General features: G+C 33.3%; 3 protein-coding genes across 3 annotated transcripts; 1 reads left to right on the forward strand and 2 right to left on the reverse strand.

Moving 5' to 3' along the window:
- The first annotated feature begins 7 nt into the window (after nt 1-7).
- On the forward strand, nt 8-1,272 carry LOC111375692. Its single transcript, XM_022998560.1, has 2 exons — nt 8-584; nt 858-1,272. Exons 1-2 carry the CDS (start codon nt 50-52, stop codon nt 893-895), a joined length of 573 nt encoding a protein of 190 aa, XP_022854328.1. The 5' UTR covers nt 8-49; the 3' UTR covers nt 896-1,272.
- A 7,285-nt stretch (nt 1,273-8,557) lies between these two features.
- LOC111375691 (protein SENESCENCE-ASSOCIATED GENE 21, mitochondrial-like) lies at nt 8,558-9,313 on the reverse strand. The gene is made up of 2 exons (XM_022998559.1): nt 9,059-9,313; nt 8,558-8,935 (listed from the first exon to the last, which is right to left on the reverse strand). The coding sequence occupies exons 1-2, from the start codon at nt 9,130-9,132 to the stop codon at nt 8,698-8,700; spliced, it is 312 nt and encodes a 103-aa protein (XP_022854327.1). The 5' UTR covers nt 9,133-9,313; the 3' UTR covers nt 8,558-8,697.
- A 2,437-nt stretch (nt 9,314-11,750) lies between these two features.
- LOC111375702 (putative S-adenosyl-L-methionine-dependent methyltransferase MAP_4190c) lies at nt 11,751-12,996 on the reverse strand. The gene is made up of 4 exons (XM_022998571.1): nt 12,829-12,996; nt 12,619-12,742; nt 11,895-12,019; nt 11,751-11,813 (listed from the first exon to the last, which is right to left on the reverse strand). The coding sequence occupies exons 1-4, from the start codon at nt 12,994-12,996 to the stop codon at nt 11,751-11,753; spliced, it is 480 nt and encodes a 159-aa protein (XP_022854339.1).
- Nucleotides 12,997-17,696: the final 4,700 nt, after the last annotated feature.

The raw sequence follows: 17,696 nt of genomic DNA on the forward strand, positions 1-17,696 counted from the left end.
AAAAAAAAAAAAAAAAAAAAGGAAAAAAGTTAATAATAAGTAAAGAACAATGCCGGCAACTAAAACAACCTACGACACAATTGCCATCGTTCTCACCGTCGCCGTCGTCATCGCTACCACATGCGGCGGCGGAAACCCTACTATTACAGCCTACGAACTCCTCCAGTCTTATGACTTCCCGGTGGGCATCCTTCCAGAAGGCGTAACCCACTACGATCTCGATAAAACGACAGGAAAATTCAATGCGTATTTTAAGGGTTCCTGCAGTTTCTCCCTCGAAGGCTCGTACCAACTAAAGTACAGCTCTAAGATCAGTGGATACATCTCTAAAGGAAAGTTGACCGGCCTTTCTGGAGTCAGTGTTAAAGTGTTTTTTCTTTGGCTTGATATTGTGGAGGCTGTGAGGAATGGGGATAATCTTGAATTTTCTGTTGGAATTGCATCTGCGAATTTTTCGATTGATAATTTCTATGAGAGCCCGCAATGTGGGTGTGGATTGAATTGCAAAGCTGTTTATAAGAATTTACCAAAAGGGAATTTTAGAAGCAATCCATTTTCTTCTTCAATCTGGCAGATCTGCCGAGGTCAGTTGGATTTCGGGTTTTCAAAGATATTAATTCTGTTTCCTTAGTTTCATTTGTGATTTATTATATTTTCGCGATTGTATATGCGTCCGAATTGCATTATGGGCTTTCTTTAAATGTTCTTGAATCATTTTCTTGTTCTTCACGATCAGGGTCTTAAAAAAGATCAGATGAATACAATGTCCTCCCTCTAATAGCTTGAGCTTTTAGATCAATTAGTTCATCTGTGCACGATAAATCATCATCGATCTTCTAATATATTAACTCGTGTAGGTTGTGAGAAGCGAGGATCATCTCGAATCTTCTGTTAGGATTGCATGTACAGTTTTTCTGGATTAATTTCTACAAGTGCTGACATTGTGGGCGTCCATCGGATTGCAAAGTTGTTTATAAGACAAAAGAGGAAGTTTTAATATTAATGCATTCGCTTCTTCAATCTAGCAGAGGCCAGTTGGATTCGTGTTTTCAAAGATTTTAACTTTTTTCCATTTGTTTTATTTGTGATTATTATGTTATTCACCTGTTCTCGAGGCGTATAATCTTGAATTATTTACCCGTGATGTGAGTTCCTTATTATGTTCTTGATTCATTTATTGCGGTTCATGATCCCATTTTCCCCCTCCAATTCATTTGAGATTAATTATGTTGTTCACTAGTGTTTGAGGTGCATGATATGGAACTTTATTCAGCGGAACTGTCTGATGTGAGTTTTTTTCTAATGTTTTCTTGATTCGATTCTTGTTCATGATTCTGCACCCGATTAATCATTGTTTATAGAATATATAATTGTTCGAGCATATACAATATCGTGGTGAAGGAAGAAAGGAAAGTGATCAAAAGTTATTCCTCTTCCACTGTATTCTATGCCCCGTGTATTTATATGCACTTGTCTGGGCTGAATTGTGCATTCAAAAGAAAGGCAAGGAGACAAACATCTTTTTTTCTGTTCGATCTTATTGTTAACATTTTTGCTTTTCCATTTTTCAGTTGATCAATTTATGACCGTGTTTTAAAGTTTTCAGATTATGATTATTGACCTTTTGTGTTGCACGGACACTTCAAATATCGCATGTCCGTGTTCACACCTGTCATATAGNTCATATTTTAATATGTTTCATTTCATAACAGTTTTCCTTGATTTGTGTGTTAAGTAAATCTTCAACATTTTTTATCTTGTAACTGTTGTTGTAATAATTGTTTGCGATGGAAATGTAGAAGTACAGCTGCCTTTGAGAGCAAGCGTCGATTGTTAGCAGTGTGGTTCTCGTTTTTGAGGCGTAGAATTGGGTGAATTTTGAACGTGAGGGAAATGGCTGTGGGAGATTCTTCAAGGGAGATTGGAAGCAAAATTTTAGAGGGGTTATGTTTTTATTTAAATGGGTGGTCAGAGATGCTTGATATTGTTGTCAAATACATAATTTGACTACGAATATCCATAAGTTCCTTAATCGAAATGCATATACATTAAAACACATAAAGCAAATTCGCACATGTATTGTCTCACAACTTTGTGAGGGATACTTCAATTGGTGATCGATATTTATGATTTGGTTTCAAGTTCCTACCAATTAGGTCTACTTGGGTGTTGCACCCGTGGGCCTTCGGGTTCCTGGAGCCCTATTTGATCTTGGCCCCTGATGGCAGCCAGGGAGCACTTGCGTACTTCATGTTTTGTGGGTGACTAGTGCTCATGAACGAGGTCAGTTTATGTGTTGGATGCTAAAATGGCGGGAGAATATTGGATGCTGCAGATTGATTGCTTGTATGATGATCTTAAGAGTTACATGGGTTTATCTCTTGATTGCTAATGAGCGTGTTCTTGAACTTGTGACACAATATACCTGTCTGAAGTTGCAATTGTTGAAGAAATTAAGGACATCTAATTTATCCTGGAAGGCACATGACGATGGAAATGTGTTTCAGGCACCCAATGAATAAGATTTAATTTATTGCTGTTGCTGCTAAGTAAATCATTTTATTAAAAATGGATAGAACTTACATTCTGGTGACAGCATATATAAGACGATGCTCGATTCCCAGTTTGCAGGTGTATTCTTTATGTGTTGCAAGGTCTAGTCTTTAACTCGAACAACATTTATCAGACTCAGCATATCTTCACCACTGCTTGACTTCTCGTGTTTGCCTTTCCTTCTATCAAATCTTTGATGTATATTTCTATCTGTTCCAAATGAAAGTCTCCTTTTAAATATTCTGACTTCCTCTAATACAATCATTCAAGTCGACCCTGAAAATCCTCCTAGAACCTCATGTCAACAGTTCAAACTAAAAACAGTCTAATTATTCTACAATGCATGCCAGATAGAAGGGCGTGTGTTAAGTGAAGAAACTCCACCACGGGTTATTATAAAGAGAGGAGAATCCCCACTCGAGGAGATGAGTAAAAGCTCTCTTTTATTGTTAAGTGATGAATGAGATTTTTTTTACTTCAGAGAGAGAGGTGATGAGCGGGTAGGTGGACTCTAGACACGGTGGCAGCTTGGCGCTCTTGCTAGATGGTCGAGTGGTTAATCTCATAACCCTTGGATGATATGTTCAGGGCAGTTTACTAGGAGTTGGTCGGTGGACTCATGGCTAGACAAGGTGGTCAGCTTGGGGCTCTTGCTAGATGGTTGAGTGGTCAGTCTTGTAACCCTTAGGCGATATGTTCAGTGTTTACTGATTAACCCTTTGTCACTTTTCTGATCATGTGCATGTCTCGTGTTCTTAATTATTTGGTTTACTGGATAGACACCAATTCCTGGAACCCCATTCCCATTATTAAGAATTGCAAGAACTTTGAATTGTACGCTTAAGAAATTATGCACCTGTAAAGTTTTGAAAGAAAAAAAAGTTAAATTCAGTTTACACATGATCAGACGTGTTGAAGAGAATGAACAAATTGTTAGATGAGTACAAACGTAAAAGTCAAATGGCTCCCCAATCAATAAAGAGGCTCGCCCATTGCTTGTTTTTGTAATGCATGCACATCTCTTCCTAGACAATTCCTTGTATTCGTAGCAAACAACAATTGTGTCAATGGACAACTGGTGCTACATAGATAACGTATTTTATTATTCAAAATTCGGTGGATTCACCGAAAGTGAATAAACTTGCCTCGCCCGTTAAATCGCTACTTGATTTAAAATATATAAAGCGACTTTGTGTATTACTATTTATTAGTTTGATTCCTTTTCAATTCTCACAAGCAAGCAAGCAAGCAACCAAGAAAAATGTCTACAAAGTCACTACTCTAGCCGGCCATGTGGACTGTTCATTTCATTTGACACTGTACGCTTGAGTTTGATGCTCGTGCAGGTCTTGTCTCATATTGATTAATTGACACTTAACACTTCTTTTATTCACGTAAGACATACTTTAAGAACTCTACATGTAGAGTTCAAAATCAGTAACCTTTGAAACGATATAGATTTAAGAAAGAATAAAGATTTTATGAGGGTAAAGTATTTAGAATTCATAGTAGAGAATTTAGGAGTTTATGATCTGCAAAGATCAGAGTAAGGTCAATAAGGTAGGTTAAAGAAAGAATAGATAATTTTAGGATTTTGCCATTTGTATACCGGAGTTGACACTCGGTATGAGGGGGTTGTGTATACTTATGGGGTGTATACAATTGAGTATAAGTGATGTCTGTCACTTTTCGACCATGTGCATGTCTCGTGGTCTTAATTATTTGGTTTACTGGATAGACACCAATTCCTGGAACCCCATTCCCATTATTAAGAATTGCAAGAACTTTGAATTGTATGTTTAAGAAATTATGCACTCGTTAAGTTTTGAAAGAAAAAAAGTTAAATTCAGTTTACACGTGATCAGACTTGTTGAAGAGAATGAACAAATTTGTTTCTTTTCTAAGAGTCCAAATTGTTAGATGAGTACAAACGTAAAAGTCGATGAATCCACCGAAAGTGAATAAACTTGCCTCGCCCGTTGAATCGCTACTTGATTTGAAATATATAAAGCGACTTTGTGTATTACTATTTATTAGTTTGATTCCCTTTCAATTCTCACAAGAAAGCAAGCAACCAAGAAAAATGTCTACAAAGTCACTACTCTAGCCGGCCATGTGGACTGTTCATTTCATTTGACACTGTACACTTGAGTTTGATGCTCGTGCAGGTCTTGTCTCATATTGATTAATTGACACTTAACACTTCTTTTATTCACGTAAGACATACTTTAAGAACTCTACATGTAGAGTTCAAAATCAGTAACCTTTGAAACGATATAGATTTAGGAAAGAATAAAGATTTTATGAGGGTAAAGTATTTAGAATTCATAGTAGAGAATTTAGGAGTTTATGATCTGCAAAGATCAGAGTAAGGTCAATAAGATAGGTTAAAGAAAGAATAGATAATTTTAGGATTTTGCTATTTGTATACCGGAGTTGACACTCGGTATGAGGGGGTTGTGTATACTTATGGGGTGTATACAATTGAGTATAAGTGATGTCTGTTGTAGATTTTGTTATGGAATTAATGGAAATTTTTTGTAGACTTTTATAAACTTTCATTTTAAGACTTTTATAGAATTTAAAAGACTTTTAGAGACTTTCATTTTAAATAGAATTAATGTGGATCTAGTGCAATAGTATAAAATTATCACATATGAGATGGTGGTACCCACAATTCCCTTTGTTCTTTCCCTCCCCTCCTCATATAATAAAAAAATATTTTAAAAAGAATAAAAATTTAAGACCTTAATTTATTAAATAAATAATAATAATAATAATAATAATAAAATTTTATATTCAGCATTATTAATATAATTTACCTTTAAAGAATAAATAAAAAATATATACTTAAATTTAATTATAAATTAGTCTATATAAAATTTTATAATTTAATTAAATTGATATTTTTCATTAAAAAAAAGAATGAAAAAAGAAACAGTTATAAGAATATTATTTTTTTTTTTTTTATAGAAAATAGAAATAAACAGTAAGAGAGAAAAGGAAAAAATAGAAACTAATATAATAAAGGGAAAATTGCAATCGAGGTTGAAAATACTGCATGCAAAATATGATTTCAAAGTGAGTTTCATTATAAATGTTTTATTGACCACTACTAGGGCACCGAGGCATGTGAGGCATGCTTATGTGATATGTTTGGCATTGCGGGTGTTACTTCCTGGGTGATTGCAAAGGTAGATAGGGGATGGGCCTTTGGTGATCACGGGAGGGCGGACCACTCGACTATGCCTTTGTTATGATTATTGGCGCTGCCAGGTGGGAGACTTCTTGGGTGATCATAGGGGCAGTCAGGGGATGGGCCTCTAGTGGTCACGAGAGGATGGTCCACTGGTCGGTGTCGATTTCATACTGGCCATTTGATTATTGATATTGATATTATGCAGAGCTCTATCCGGTGCATAGTAGGTGGGTCAAGGACCCAATGAAATGAAAGATTTCAAGTGAAATGATTTCTAGTCGACTTTGACGAATATTGAAATATGATACTTTTTATCGTGACTTTGCACAAACATTTCATTTGTGTCATTGAAGGTACCAACCTTTCAAAAATTCGCATCTGAAATCCAAATGGATGGAAACCGTCCATTTGACCGTTAGTTGGCCAAAAAAAAGTAAATTTGACATATTTTGACCAAATTGAAATCAGTAAAATGGTAACTTGATAATTAAAATATTAAATAAATTGAAAAAAAAATCAAAAAATTAAGAAAAAATCAAAAAATTAAGAAAAGAAATTAAAAAAGGGTTGTCTTCTTCAACCTCCCCACGCCACGCCACCCCACCCCACCCCATTTGAAAATGAACAATTTGGACAATGTGGCAGACTGAATCTTTAAATTTTCAAAAAATCCAAATGGGAACCAATATCAAAAGTACATTGATGCTTGGAAACAATTTTGAAAGCAAATATTCCCAAAAAAAAATTGAAAGTTCAGTAATTGTTAAGAAACAGCTTTAACTGTTTCATTTACATTGCGGCACTATATATATATATATATATATATATATGGTCCCAGAAACATCAACCAAATCCCCTTCCTTAAACAATTCCTCAATCGAAAGTCTCTGATTGGGCTCAAACCCATCAACGGTCTGGAGCCTAAATTCCTGTAAGTGGCACAACGGGATAATTCCGAACTTCTCCAGATGGCCCATCTTCGGTTTCGTCAATTTTCGGTCTCGGACTCACCTATACCCGACCTAAACTGCATTGTAACCATCAGTGAGCTCGGTCTTAACCTGAGTAGCAATGTTGCCCTCTCGGAATCCAACTACAGTTACGGGGATTATAGCCCCAGAATCGTCGAAGAATGACATCATGCCTAGCTTCGTGCCCATTACACCAATTCCAGCTTACATTGATGCAGAGATAAGTGGGGTTTTCTTTGGAGTGGTGGCAGAAAGGGAGAGGTTGGAGAGGCGCTTAATGGGGAGGCGGAGGTGCTGGTGGCTGGTTTAGGGACAAAGATGGTGGGGTGGGGTGGGGTGCGACGGGGTGGGGAGGTTGAAGGAGACAACCCTTTTTCTTTTCTTAAATTTTTTATTTTTTCTTGATTTTTTGATTTTTTTGTTCAATTTATTTAATATTTTAATTATCAAGTTACCATTTTACCCATTCCAATTTGGTCAAAATAGGTCAAATTTACTTTTTTTGGTCAACTAACGGTCAAATGGACGGTTTCCATTCATTTAGACTTTGGGTGCGGATTTTTGAAAGGTTTGGTACCTCCAGTAGCACAAATGAAAGGTTTGATCAAAATCTGTTAATAAACGAAAGGTTTGGTACCTCGACTGCAATTTTCCCTCTAATAAACAATAAAAAAAAATCATAACTCTAATATTCATAGGGGAGAAAATGGAAGAGAAATATTGATAAAAAAAATACATATTAATTTTTTTTTTTTTTTTTTTTTTAAATTTCCATCTTTTGCCTAGTTTTAATGTTTGACTCGTGTACTATAAATATAGGTCTCAGTGGTCATGTCTTGAATTTGCTCTTCAATGATCACCAGTTCGAGTCCCCTTACGGTCATTGAGGTGAGTATCCGACTGTAAATTTCAGGATCCCGTGGAATTAGTCAAAGTGCGCGTAAGATGGTCCGAACACTCATGGTCATTAAAAAAAAAAAAAAAAGGTCTCCCAAAATCTTGTAATTAATGAGACACAAATTTTATTTTAGTACATTCTACTTAAAATTTAGTACCATGGAAACTTTTATAAGTTATTAAAATTTGAATACCTCTAAAACTTTTAGAAATTTTTTAAAGAATTATGCTTGGTGTACAATCATAGTTAACAATTTTGTTAACAAAATGGCACATATCAAATTATAATTGGACAGTTTGATAAAAACTTATTTTTGACATCATTTTTTTTTTTTTAATCCAATCATGATTATATAAATAGATTAAACCCTTTTTAAAAGTCCGAATTGAACACATCAACACTTTTAGAGAGATTTCAAAAGTTTACGTTTAATGCCCTAAAACTTTTTAATTTTTAAAAAGTTATTAAAAATCTCAATTGAATACAATTCTTTTCGCAAAACCCATAATTTTATGTTGATAAATTGAACTCGGGATGATTGTACCTTTGAGTTTCATTCCAGGAGTCCATTGACTGGTGTTTGTATCATTCAATCAAGTCTGTTAGATTTGATTAGTAGTATAAAATTCAAATATATTCTTGCATTGTCAATATCCATTATGGTGATTGGCTAAGCTTAAAATGTTTAACCCATAAAGAAGTAAGTCAAAATAAATGAATATTTTTATTGATAAAAAATAATAAATAACTTTTTTAGAAATAAACTAAAATATAATATTTATTTTTTAAAGAATAGCTGGCTGAAAAGGAAAAGAATTAGATTTACGTGTAATAATATTTATCGGAGGATTGTGTAATTAAAAATAAGAAATAAAAAAATAAAATTTAATTTAACAAGGCCAAAACAGCTGCCAAAGAACACAAGAAACACAGAGAAGCGCCACAAACACATTGACGTATTTCCACTGAAGAATCACAGCAAGATTTGTTATAAATTCCTTCATTTTCACTTTTCAGTACTAACAAACATTTGATATGCAGTATTGGATCATGATACCACCCGATAAAAGCCCGAATCAATTTTCTCTGATTTGCTGTGCTCTGATTTTATTCTTCAAAAGCAATGCCCTCAATTCGGCGGCGTCAATCTCCGTCGCCTGATTCTCCGGTCGGTAATAACCAGTAACTGGGTCCGGTAACCATGAAGTAGTCTTGCCAGATTCCTCCACCACTTTCTTCAACATCATGTTCGACGCCACCCCTCCGCCGCTCAGGCTCTTGGACACACCACCCTGTGCAGCAGCATATCCACGCCTGTACATCGACCAAAAACCCATAAAAAAAAGTGAAAAAAAATGTAGTTTTTGAGCTATTTTTAAGCATAACTGAACATTTTTGAATTAAAGAAAAGATTATAGAATAGGCAATAGTCAATACCTGGTGGCAGCATCAGAGATTTTGTTGGAAACGAAAGCAGAAACAATTTTAACGTTGGAGAATGAACGAGCCATTTTTTTATTGTGAAAAGTACTTGCGGATATTAAGTGAAAATGAAAATATAAATAAAAGCTGCTGCAGAATCTTTTTCTATTTCTTCTCCGAATGGAAAAGAAAACCTTCTGCAGCGGCGGAACAAGAAAATCTCTCTCTCCTCTTCCGAGGCTTCTTTAGGGTTACGATGTTATGAATTTGTTTGACAAGAGAACCTTATTTATAGAAAACACAAGGGTGCAGCCGTGCAGGCTCTTGTTTCTTGTGTTCGCTGATAACTGATCAAGACCACTTTAGGCCATTTTATGTGAAATGCCATTTATAACCCTAGGGACGCGTTTGGCAAGTTGATGAGCACGGAAACTTATCAAATGATAATATACAAAATTTTATTTTTTATTTTTCGTGTTATCCAGTTTGATTGAGAATTGTCTGCCAATACGCATATCCACTTTTTCACGAGGTTGAGAGTCGAAATTGTCTTAAGCATCTCATGCTTATTAGACAATTAGATTGATACGTCTTCAACGTGCTTTAAATAAATAGTCGTATTATTTTTAATGATTTAAACTTCTAAAAATGAGATGATTAAGATAATCTTTCAATAAATTAGTTTCAAGAACTCTCGTTAGTTACACTTCTTCCTAGTTGCTTGGCTTGTAGAGGGTTTTTGGTTCATTGCTTTCTATCAGAGTCAAGCAAAATCTAAGTTCAAGTTTTGTCGTCTCTCATTCATGAAAATTATACATATATCAAGCTCTTGTTTTGATGAAAAGAAGAATTGGATTTAATTTGTTTATAAATTTTAATTAAGAGAGTAACTACATACTTCTTAGATGTGGACGTAATGTTCTGCGTGTGTCTTTCGAAAATATTAAAGAATTATTATTGAATGAATCCGAGAAAGAATCTCTATGGTTAATAAACATCAAGTTCTTTATGTCGTTGGTGATTGAAATTCAGAACCACCAATGGTGACCGTAGTGATGCTCATCATTATGTTACACCTAAACCCCTACTCATAAAGTTTGTAAACCTACAATGAATTAACATTATAAAATCTTTTTGAAGGGAGTATAAATGAATTCACATTATAAAATCTAGTAAATAGTTAAGACTATCATTTCAATTTTTAAATATCTAAAAGCAAGTGACTCTTTAAGTAGAGATGCTCTCTATTTTAAAAAGTTTAACTCTTAAAATCATGCTCTAAGAGATTCTTTAAATTAACATTTTAATTTAGAGAGTGGATTTGACTCTCTAAATTTGGAGAGTCAAACTCATTTTATTATAAATAAATGCATTCAAAATGTTTCGATTTTCAATGTAAAAAAATTATTATTTCATCTGTTCCTTTTATATATGCTTGTTTTATTTTTCACATGGATTAAGAACTTTTATTTAATGTTATTAAACAAATAATTTTTCTCAAAAACTTTTCCAGTTTATCCTTATTTATATTTGTACAATTTCAAGATTAAATGAAAAAATTAATCATAATGAGACAAATTAAATAAGAGTATATTAGTAAACGAATAAAACAAAGCATTCTCAATAAAGAAATAGAACTATATAATTGGATCAAGAAAATAAAGGAAAGCCAGCCTATATAAATAGGACGAAGAGAAATAATTTAGAGAAAAGTTAGTTAAAATAAAAGACAAAGAAAAATAATAAATATTTTTTTGAAGTAGTAAAATTAAGTATTAAATATAAATAGTTTGTTGAAGTATTTTAAAATTTTAACTCTATAAATTTATAAATACTCTCCAAATGATAGAATATGTTCTTAAAAAATAAAAAGTATTTTGGGAGATGCTCTAATATCTTACGATGACTTTGTCAATTAAGTTGACTAACAAAACAAGTCTTTTATTGAGAAGTGGTATTGTTTTGAACAAAATAAAACATGAATACCAAGCAAAAAGTTGGTACTTTTGTGTTGATTATCAATATCTATTTACTTTACATATGAAACTGACCAACGGTTATTGTCGGAAGTATTTGAATTAATCTAAACAATGATAAAATGTCCTTTTGAAATAGAGACAATTCTGAATGACTTCTTTCATATTACAAATATACCAAACAAGCAAAGGTACTACAAATATATAATTGCAAAATGTTATGAAATTTTTATATTAGTAAAGGATGAGAGAGAGTGGCATCATGACTAACTCCTCACAAGGGAGAAACTATTCTAGTTTATTATTATTATTATTATTATTATTATTATTATTATTATTATAAATATGAAAGAAAGGGATGTCTAAATGGTTCATCCAAGAGTCAGTAATCTTTATCTTTGGTCTTTCGGGATGAACTCTAGCCCATTTGATTTCATCCTTATCTTTATTTTAATTACTATGTGGAAAATATCATTTAAATTGACTATCAGTTGAGATAAACATTCATGTCAGTTTGGTCTATTATATAAGTATTACATTTTCAGTTTAACAAATTTATTCAGTACCACTGATGTCAAACATCAGTTGAAGTGACAACTGCATCACATTAAATAATAAAATCATTTAAATGTAATGTCACATGATACATTTAATTGAACTTATATTGGTGCAAGATAGCATTATTCAATTCAATTTGAATGTCATTTAATATGATATTAAAGAAAACCAAGTCAGATCCCTCTACACATCCCCAAGAGGTCGTCTTTTGGTATTCCCTCGTGTCCATTTTTAAGCTATACATTCCCAAAAGGAGCAACTAAAAAAATTGAACTTTAAGAAAGTTTGTGTCATTTTTCATTAACAAGTCTAATTACCAGGAAGGCCCATATACTAGGTCTGGCACCATTAAATCCTTTATTGTGCAAAATTTGTTGAATATCAGAGGTCTCTGATGGAATATGATAGAACAAGCAGCTTCTTGGAATCTTAGCCCCAGTATCTAGTGGTTAGCAATTAGCATATGTTACATTGCTCATCAATTGACATGAAATACATAGAATAGAAAAGAATCCTGCAGTATTAAAGATTTAATAGGACAAAAAGTATTTCTCTAGACAAACTACTAGATCTCGTGCAAAACTCAAAAATTTGAGGTGGAGAACTCAAATTGAACGTCAATACTGCAACGATCAGTGTCCCTAGATTCTTAACACTGCTAATAACGAAGTCAATTCCGAGTTGTTAGGCCAAATAATTTGGGTACTGGTAAACAATTTGAAATACCAGATGCATCATGGATGAGGATATAAATCATATAATAATAGTTTGTATACTAGACTCTTTAGACTACTAATAACTAAGTCAATTCTGACTTGTTCGGCCAAATAGTTTGGGTACTGGCAAACAATTTCAAATACCAAATGGATCGTGGATGAGGATATAATAATAGTTTGTGTACTAGTAATGAGAATCAGCATTACTAATATATTATCTTCATTGAAACAATTCAGAAAATTATAGATACGTAACCAGAAAGATAGAAAAACTTGAGCTTGCACACTTTAGAAATGGGAGAAACTTTGGTGAGACAACACTCACTTTTGAGTTTCTGAGTTGATTTTCTATAAATTCTTGCGGGAGATAACTCAAAAGTCATTGTTGATGCTGGCCAATTGAGCCTGTACAGACGTCGAGTGTCCATGCCATCTGTTAACAAAACCACCTATAAAAGAAGAAGGAAACTAGCCGTGTGACTTCAAAACTCAAGGAACTAGTTATATTTTAGCAATGTGTGCATTGGTGTAATACCTGCCTTAGCCCATCAGTTTTATTCATTGTAGTTAGCAACTTATCATCAATAAACCTACTTGCAAGGCAGTGCTTGTGTGGATGCTGCATCATCTTAACGTGGAAATCGGGAGGAACAAGGCAGCCAACGTCTGGGTCGATAAAAAGAGGATCTTCAAATGCAGGCATAAACAAGAATTTGTCATTATGCAATGCAAGGATATGGAAATAACACTTTTCGAAGAATGTTGTACAGACATGATACAAGTAAGAAAACCAGGCATCTAAATATTTTTGTTTACCATTATTGCAAGTATGATAACAGTTACATAGAAAGAAAAAATTACTTAGCATTCTTCTAAAATATTATACTTTCTACATTTTTTCTCCTCCTAAGCCATATCAATCATGTTATGGTGATTGGAAACGAGGACCTTTTTATTATAGCTTTGAAAATTCTATTTAAGCATTGTGGTTCTACTATGAATATGAGGTTTTAATCAATTTGTAGGGTTTTAAAAAGAGAATTTCTATCCATCGAATCAATAACAATAAAGTAGCAATTGAGTTTCAAATGGTTTGAGCTGAATAAAAATCCATAGTTGGATGTTTTCAAAAGAACTAAACAGCATCTGTATCGTAATTATGCTATTACGAATTCTTGAACACTTACCATTCCTCGGGCATCTTTGTGATCACATCCAACTTCTTAATACAAGTTGGGAAATTAACTTGCAAGTTGCAGCATGTAAAAAGCTCTATTATTCCATGATGTGCAGAACAAATGGAGAAATGTATGAACTAACCGCCTGCTCTATTATTCCATAATGTAAATGAAAGGGGGCCAAAAACCCACACAATAAGTTGCAAGATACAATCGATCAAAATAACAGAAATTAAACTTGCAGAAAATAAAAAACACAACAAGATTTTTCAGCTGAAGCCCCAGAAGTTCAGTGACTAAGCACCTAATGCCCTGTTGAGCATCCAATCGAAAGTGGATATTGTTTGATTGCACTAAAGCCCCAAAATAGCCAATCGAAGGTTACAATGTTCAACAACTACAAGAATACATAGAAAAAAGACTTATCTCTTCAAAGGAACCACAGATTTGCCTCAAACCCACAACGAATCAACAGACCAAATCCCTAACCTTAACACATGAAGACTCTAAGTATCACTCAAGAATATACAAGTATTCAGTAGTTAACAGCCTTCAAAATACACATTGAATGAGATGATCGATTTCAAGAAAATAGGGAAACAAAAAACCCAAACTCGAGAGAACAGAAGAACTCTCTCGAATCTCACTCAAAAGTCAGACCGAGTAAATAGTCACACAGCCAAACGAAAAGTCAAGTCCCTTATATATCACCAGAAAAATGTAACCCTTCATCCAACGGTAGGAATAGAGTCAGGTGTCATCATCAGAGAGAATGCCACTTATAAAATCGCATTTTCATAACACGTTTTAATGGGCTGAAAATATGGGAGCAACAATACTATGGTTCGAATCACAACAATCTCCACCTTGCTACCATATTTTCAGGTTCAGTGCAACCAGGAGACAATATCACTTTCTCCTTTCATTTGCTCCAAGTACCTGTAATTTATCAAATAGAATCAATAAATAATGTTTTTAAACAGTTTTTAAATTTGTTCAAAAGTATTATCTTTGTCTCCATATCATATGGGTTATACCGTGTAGGTACTTTACCAATTTTCAAAACACCTTTTGAAATAATGTATTTAATAAAATGATACTTAATGTCTGTGTTTAGTCCTATCATGATACATGGGGTTTTTACTAAGATGTATATCACTTTGATTATCAGAATATAATGTTGCATTTCCATCAACAACTCCAAGTTCCTTAAGTAATCCACTTAGCCATATTCCTTCTTTAAAAGCATCAAAAGCAGCAATGTATTTTGATTCAGTTGAGGATAAAGCTACAATCTTTTGTAATTGTGATTTCCAACTGATTACTGTACCACATAAGGTAAAGAAATAAGATGAAGTTGATTTTCTATTATCCTTATTTCCAGCAAAGTCAGAATCAGTAAATCCCTTTAAAGTTACCCCTTCTTTATTCATTTTAAACACAAGATCCAAGTTTGTAGTACCCTTTAAGTATCTCAAGAGCCATTTTAAAGCATTCCAGTGTTTTTCCCTAGGATTACTCATAAACCTACTCAATATGCTAATACTAAAAGCAAGATCGGGTCTAGCACATACCATTAAATACATCACAGAACCAATAACATTTGCATAAGGTACTTTTGACATTTTATCAGATTCTTCAAAAGTTCTGGGGCAGAGATCAAATGTAAGTTTAAAATGATTTGCAAGAGGCAGAGACACAAATTTACAGTGAAACATGTCGGATTTTTTCAAAATTTTTATCACATAATCATATTGATTCAGAAATAACATGTTTTTCTCTTTATCTTTATAAATTTGCGTGCCAAGAATCTTTTTAGCATTTCCAAAATCTTTCATGTCAAATTCAAATTTAAGTTGTTGCTTAATATATTCAATTTCAGATTTATCACAACTTGTAAGCAACATATCATTCACATAAAGTACAAGATAAAGAGAATGTTTACCTCCTTTACCTCTACAATACAGACATGTATCATAATTACTCTTTTGAAAACCAAGTTTCAATACAAAGGAATCAAATCTTTTGTACCACTGCCTAGGAGCCTATTTTAGGCCATACAGAAACTTCTTTAACAGGCACACAACATTTTTTGGATTTCCTTTCACAAACCCAACCGATTGTTTCATATAAATTGTTTCTTCCAGATCACCATAAAGAAAGCAGTCTTAAAATCTAACTAATCAAGTTCCCATCCAAATTGAGCAACTAAAGCAAGTAAGCAGATTGTAGTGAATTTAGCTACAGCAGAAAATATTTCATTGTAATCTACACCTTCTTTTTGTGTGAATCCCTTTGCAACTAATCTAGCATTATACCTTAGACTATTATTTCCTCCCTCCCTTTATTTTATCTTATAAATCCATTTACAGTCTATAAGCTTTTGACCTTTTGGCTTTTCAACTAATTTTCAAGTTTTATTTTTAAAAAGTGAACTCATTTCATCTTCCATAGCAACTATCCAATGCTTAGAATCTTTGCAATTTATGGCATCTTCATAAGTATTAGGCTCATTTTCAATTTGTTCTTGATAGGTAAATAATGAAACAAAATCATCAGAATCATATCTTGTAGGTGGTCTAGTCTGCATTCTTTTCCTATCTCTAGTTAATTAATATTCTTCAATGTGATAGGTAGGATTTTCAATCTGGTCATTAGTGTTATCATGCAGATTATTTTCAATTTCATTTTCTGCATTAATCGTTTCCGGTGCAACAGGTACATGGGTTTCTCCTTCAATCTTAGGAGGCTCCACCTCAATTTGGACATCATCAGAAGTCAAATTATGTTTTCCTTCTGGACATGGCATAAGGGATTCATTAAAGACAACATCTCTCCTAACAATTACCCTATACCCTTTCTCACTTTTAAACCACAATCTATACCCTTTCACATTTTCACCATAACCTAAGAAAACACATTTAAGTGATCTAGGTTCTAATTTTCCAATATTTTGGTGTGCATAAGCAGCACATTCAAAGGTTTTTAAGTGTGAATAATCAACAGAATTTTTAGTCCACAGAGATTCAGGTACTTCAAAGTTTAGGGCAGAAGTGGGTGTTCTATTAACTAAGTATGCAGCTGTTTTTACAGCTTCACCCTAAAATATTTTTGGCAAATCAGAACTTAATAACATGCATCTAACTTTATTTTGTAAGGTTGTGTTCATTCTTTCAACTATGCCATTTTGTTGAGGTGTATAGGTGACAGTGAGATGTCTTAATATACCATATTCTTTACAGAAGTTATTGAACTCATAATTACAAAACTCCAGACCATTATCTGTTCTTAATATTTTTATCTTGTGATTGATTTAATTTTCTATTTGTATTTTCCAGTCCCTAAAGACTGAAAAGGTCTCATCTTTAGATTTTAATAAGAAAACCCAGATTTTTCTTGAAAAATCATCAATGATCAAAAGATAATATTTAAAACTTGAAAGAGTACACACAGGTGCAGGTCCCCATAAATCAGCATGCAAGTACTTGATAATTTGTTTAGTTTTATGAGTTCCAGGCAAAAAAGGAAGCTTAACCTGTTTGCCAATCACACATTGTTCACAATGACCAATATTACCAAAATTTTATTTACAAAAATTCCTTTGTTTTCTAAAGCCTTTAAACTTTTCTTGCCAATGTGGTCAAGTCTTTCATGTCATAATTTTGCAAGAGAAAAATTTCCAATTAAAGCAGTAGCAGTTAAGCCAAGTAAAGGTTTAGTTTTAAGAAAGTAAAGTTCATGTCTCTTAGGGGTGCTTATGACTAGATCATTGCCCCTAAGAATTTCAATATATCCATGACTCAATTTTATATTGAACTTCATATCATCTAACATTCCTAGAGACACTAAATTCATTTCAAGTTCAGGAACATATTTGGTTCCCTTTAAAAATAGGACCTTCCCATTATCAAGTAACGATTTAATAGTACCGATTCCATTTACTTTATAGGTCATATTGTTACCCATTATGACTTGCCCACTAATAGTTTTTTCCATTTCAAGAGAACTATTCTTATTAGGGCACATATGAAATGAACAGCCTGAATCAAGAATCCATTCATTACTTAGTCTCTTGTCCCCATTAAAAAGGACCAAGCCATCTTCAATTTTATCTTTGTTATATACTAAGGCAGCATCCCCAACTTCATGTTTCTTTTCCTTTGACTCATTTTTTTTTTATAACGGTCTTTGATAAAGTGTCCATGTTTTTCATAATAAAAACATT

The sequence above is a fragment of the Olea europaea genome, unplaced genomic scaffold (assembly GCF_002742605.1).
Source record: "Olea europaea var. sylvestris unplaced genomic scaffold, O_europaea_v1 scaffold1404, whole genome shotgun sequence".
NCBI lineage: Eukaryota > Viridiplantae > Streptophyta > Magnoliopsida > Lamiales > Oleaceae > Olea > Olea europaea.

Coding starts and splice junctions, on each gene's coding strand:
- LOC111375702 (XM_022998571.1), bottom strand. CDS start 12,996: ATGCCTGCATTTGAAGATCCTCTTTTTATCGACCCAGACGTTGGCTGC. Junction 12,743..12,828: donor AAACTGATGGGCTAAGGCAG/GTATTACACCAA, acceptor CTTCTTTTATAG/GTGGTTTTGTTAACAGATGG. Junction 11,814..11,894: donor CTAGTATATGGGCCTTCCTG/GTAATTAGACTT, acceptor GGGAATGTATAG/CTTAAAAATGGACACGAGGG.
- LOC111375691 (XM_022998559.1), bottom strand. CDS start 9,132: ATGGCTCGTTCATTCTCCAACGTTAAAATTGTTTCTGCTTTCGTTTCC. Junction 8,936..9,058: donor ATCTCTGATGCTGCCACCAG/GTATTGACTATT, acceptor GTCGATGTACAG/GCGTGGATATGCTGCTGCAC.
- LOC111375692 (XM_022998560.1), top strand. CDS start 50: ATGCCGGCAACTAAAACAACCTACGACACAATTGCCATCGTTCTCACC. Junction 585..857: donor AATCTGGCAGATCTGCCGAG/GTCAGTTGGATT, acceptor TAACTCGTGTAG/GTTGTGAGAAGCGAGGATCA.